Genomic DNA, 2,779 nt, shown 5'->3' on the forward strand with positions numbered 1-2,779 from the left:
CCCAAATTGTAATTTTCACTCATCTCTTACACCCTACACCCCAAATCCCACCATCACCAACCCAGCAGCCCTTGCTCTGCCCATTGTTGCATACTTGGCTTCATCAACAGAGTTCATTCCCTATGGATGGGGCATGGCAGGTCATTCCATGGGGAATACCCTGGGGAACTGGACTAAGTCAGGCTACACTGCTTGGAGTGTCCTTGTCTCCGTACTCCTGTCTGTCTCTGAGGTGCCACATCTCTGGGTGCCACATGTCCAGAAGTGCCTCACAGAGCTGTCACCTCCACCACAGTTGTCCCCAGGGCCGTGGCTCCCCGCGTCACTCCCAGCTTTCTCCTCAAACACCCTCCGCAGAGCCACTCTGACGGAGCGCTGGATGCGGCGCCGCTGGCAGCTCCCCACCACCACGCAAATCACCGGGCTGAGGGTGCAGTTCAGCAATGCCAGAAACAAAGAGGGGTCTTCTGGGAATAAATGACCAGAATCAGGGAGATGGATGAAAACCTCCATGCTGAAAGGGATGCCAAAGGCAAAGAACAGCAGCACGTTGAGCAGGATGGCCACAAAGAGCTTCCCTGGCTGCCGCCTCTGGGAGCCACAGCGCAGCTTGAGGAACAGGAACAGGTTGGAAACCAACATCATCAGGGAAAAAACCATCAAAATGGCCAGGGCTACATGTGCCACGATGCTCTCAGAGTCCTTAGTACAGGTGTAGGTGACGTAGAGGGAGGACACCAAAAGCCCTGCGAGGGCCCAGAGGGCCCCGCTGACAAGGCCTGAGAGGTGCCGGGGGCGGTGGCAGCGGTACCAGATGGGGCAGAGGACGGAGACGCAGCGCTCCACGCTGAGGGCTGCCAGCAGCCCCAGGCTGCTCAGGTCAAACAGGTGGCACAGGAACCCAAGGACAAACACAAAATGCCGATAGTGATGAATAGAAGGCCACAAAGATGTGCAAAATGCTGCTAAGGTCAGAAAAGCCAACAGAAGCAGGAGAAGCAGGAGGAGCAGGGAGAAGTCAGCAACAGCCAGATTTAGGGTGTAGACGGTGAAAGGGGTCTGCTTTTTGTGGAAGTTCAGGAACCACATGACCACCCCATTCCCTGCCAGCCCACAGAGTGAAATCCCCAGGCACACTCCTGCAAAGGCAATCAGGCTGTAGGGAATGCTCGAGCATTGATCTGGGATAAATTTCTCCTGATCCAGAGGTCCATAAAGTGTATGATTCATGGTGAAGTTTGTTGTGCTGTTTGTTCTTCTCCATGGTGAAAGGTCCTGCTCCTGGCAGCTGCCTTCTCCCTTTCCCACCACCTTCTAGGGAGAGACAAGGAACCAGAGGGAAATAAGGGACATCAGTATTCCCAGCAACTTCCCATCTGTCCACACAGCCCCACACCAGCCCCAGGAAGAACCCGCACCCCTGCAGTGCCCAGGACAGGCTCCCACCCTTCCAGCCCTGACCCTGGACAGGAGGCATCTCCCACCAGTCCATCCCTGGACTCCTACCTCCAGCAGGAACAATGCTGTCACAGCAGCACCAGGAGAAAGGTTTTGGGGATGGCTGCTGGAACCACTGGCTGTGGTTCAGGCTCAGCCCTCGTGCGTGGCTGCAGCTCTTGGCCCAGAGATCACATCCCATGGTCACAGCCTCCTCTCACAATCTCCCCACATCGGCGACAGCTTCCCCTCACATGTCCCAGGGACAGAGATCTTGTCAGGAGGAGGTGGCCATGTCACTTGCGTCCTCTCCTCACCCCAGTTCTTCATGAGGAGCTGCTGATCTGGTATGATCTTATTAATGCAGGCACTCAGACTTTAGAATCTTAAACATCATTTACTGGATGTAAAACAACGCAAATGGGAGGACAGCACTGGTCATATTATGTCCCTTCAGTTGCTGGGAATCCTGGGTGAAAACCCTCCTCTGCTGAGGGCAGATCCATGGAAGTGGTACTCCACTACGATCCATTAGGGTATTACAGGTTTATCTGAACCCCTTAGAAATTCCAGACCTCTTCTGGATGGCGACATCTGGATGAGATGATGACAAAGCCCCTGAGCAGCAGCCATGGGGATGAGCATTGTCCTTGCGTCCACTTCCTGTGGGAAATCACCAGTGCCCAGACACGGGATTGCACGAGGGCTTCGCCCACAGCCTCTAATTCCATCCTGTCTAATCTCAATCATCAGCCTAATCACCCCTGCTGGGCATGTGTCTCCTCAGAGATTACGTCTGTGGGGTACATGGTGCTGCCAAAGAGCTCTTATCTCCAAGTGGTTCCTGCCACACAACCTCAGCCTTTCACAGCACGGGGACTGGCATTTTACTGCTTATTTTCTGCCCCTCTTTCATGTGTTTTCCATCTCCTTTGGACTTGCATCCTGTGCTTGTCATCCCCAGGACTGATGGATATGTTAATCCACAAGATCCATGTGCTCTCCAGGGTGTCCAGCCTGGAGCTTCAGGATTTGGAGCCAGAAGAAGACTTGAAAGAAGGAGAGAACTTAGTCTCAGTGTCCATCCATGAGGGGGGGATGGAGAAAGGTGCAACTCCTGAAAATTTCTCCCAGAAGAACGTTGGAAGAAGACTTTGAGCACAAGTTATTTGTCACTAGAGGCACTGAGCAACTTGTGCTGTTGTATGTCTGCCCATTAATGATTTCTCACTCATGAAAGCCTCTGGCTCATCTCTCTCACCCCTCTGCCATCCTCCATCCGTGGGAATGATTTATATCCCCTTCTGCATTGATGGATGGACCACCTGGCACACACAGTGAA

At 53.4% G+C, this 2,779-nt stretch overlaps 1 protein-coding gene across 1 annotated transcript; it reads right to left on the reverse strand.

Annotated features, from left to right (window-relative positions):
• Positions 1 to 269: 269 nt before the first annotated feature.
• On the reverse strand, positions 270 to 2,246 carry LOC136291625 (mas-related G-protein coupled receptor member H-like). The gene is given in 3 exon segments (XM_066186789.1): positions 270 to 296; positions 298 to 1,314; positions 2,232 to 2,246. Coding segments are annotated over 3 exon segments (1,059 nt in total).
• Between the last annotated feature and the right edge of the window lie 533 nt (positions 2,247 to 2,779).

The sequence above is a fragment of the Chamaea fasciata genome, unplaced genomic scaffold, assembly GCF_029207755.1.
Source record: "Chamaea fasciata isolate MVZ Bird 193981 ecotype frontalis unplaced genomic scaffold, bChaFas1.0.hap1 SCAF_7, whole genome shotgun sequence".
Classification (NCBI taxonomy): domain Eukaryota; kingdom Metazoa; phylum Chordata; class Aves; order Passeriformes; family Sylviidae; genus Chamaea; species Chamaea fasciata.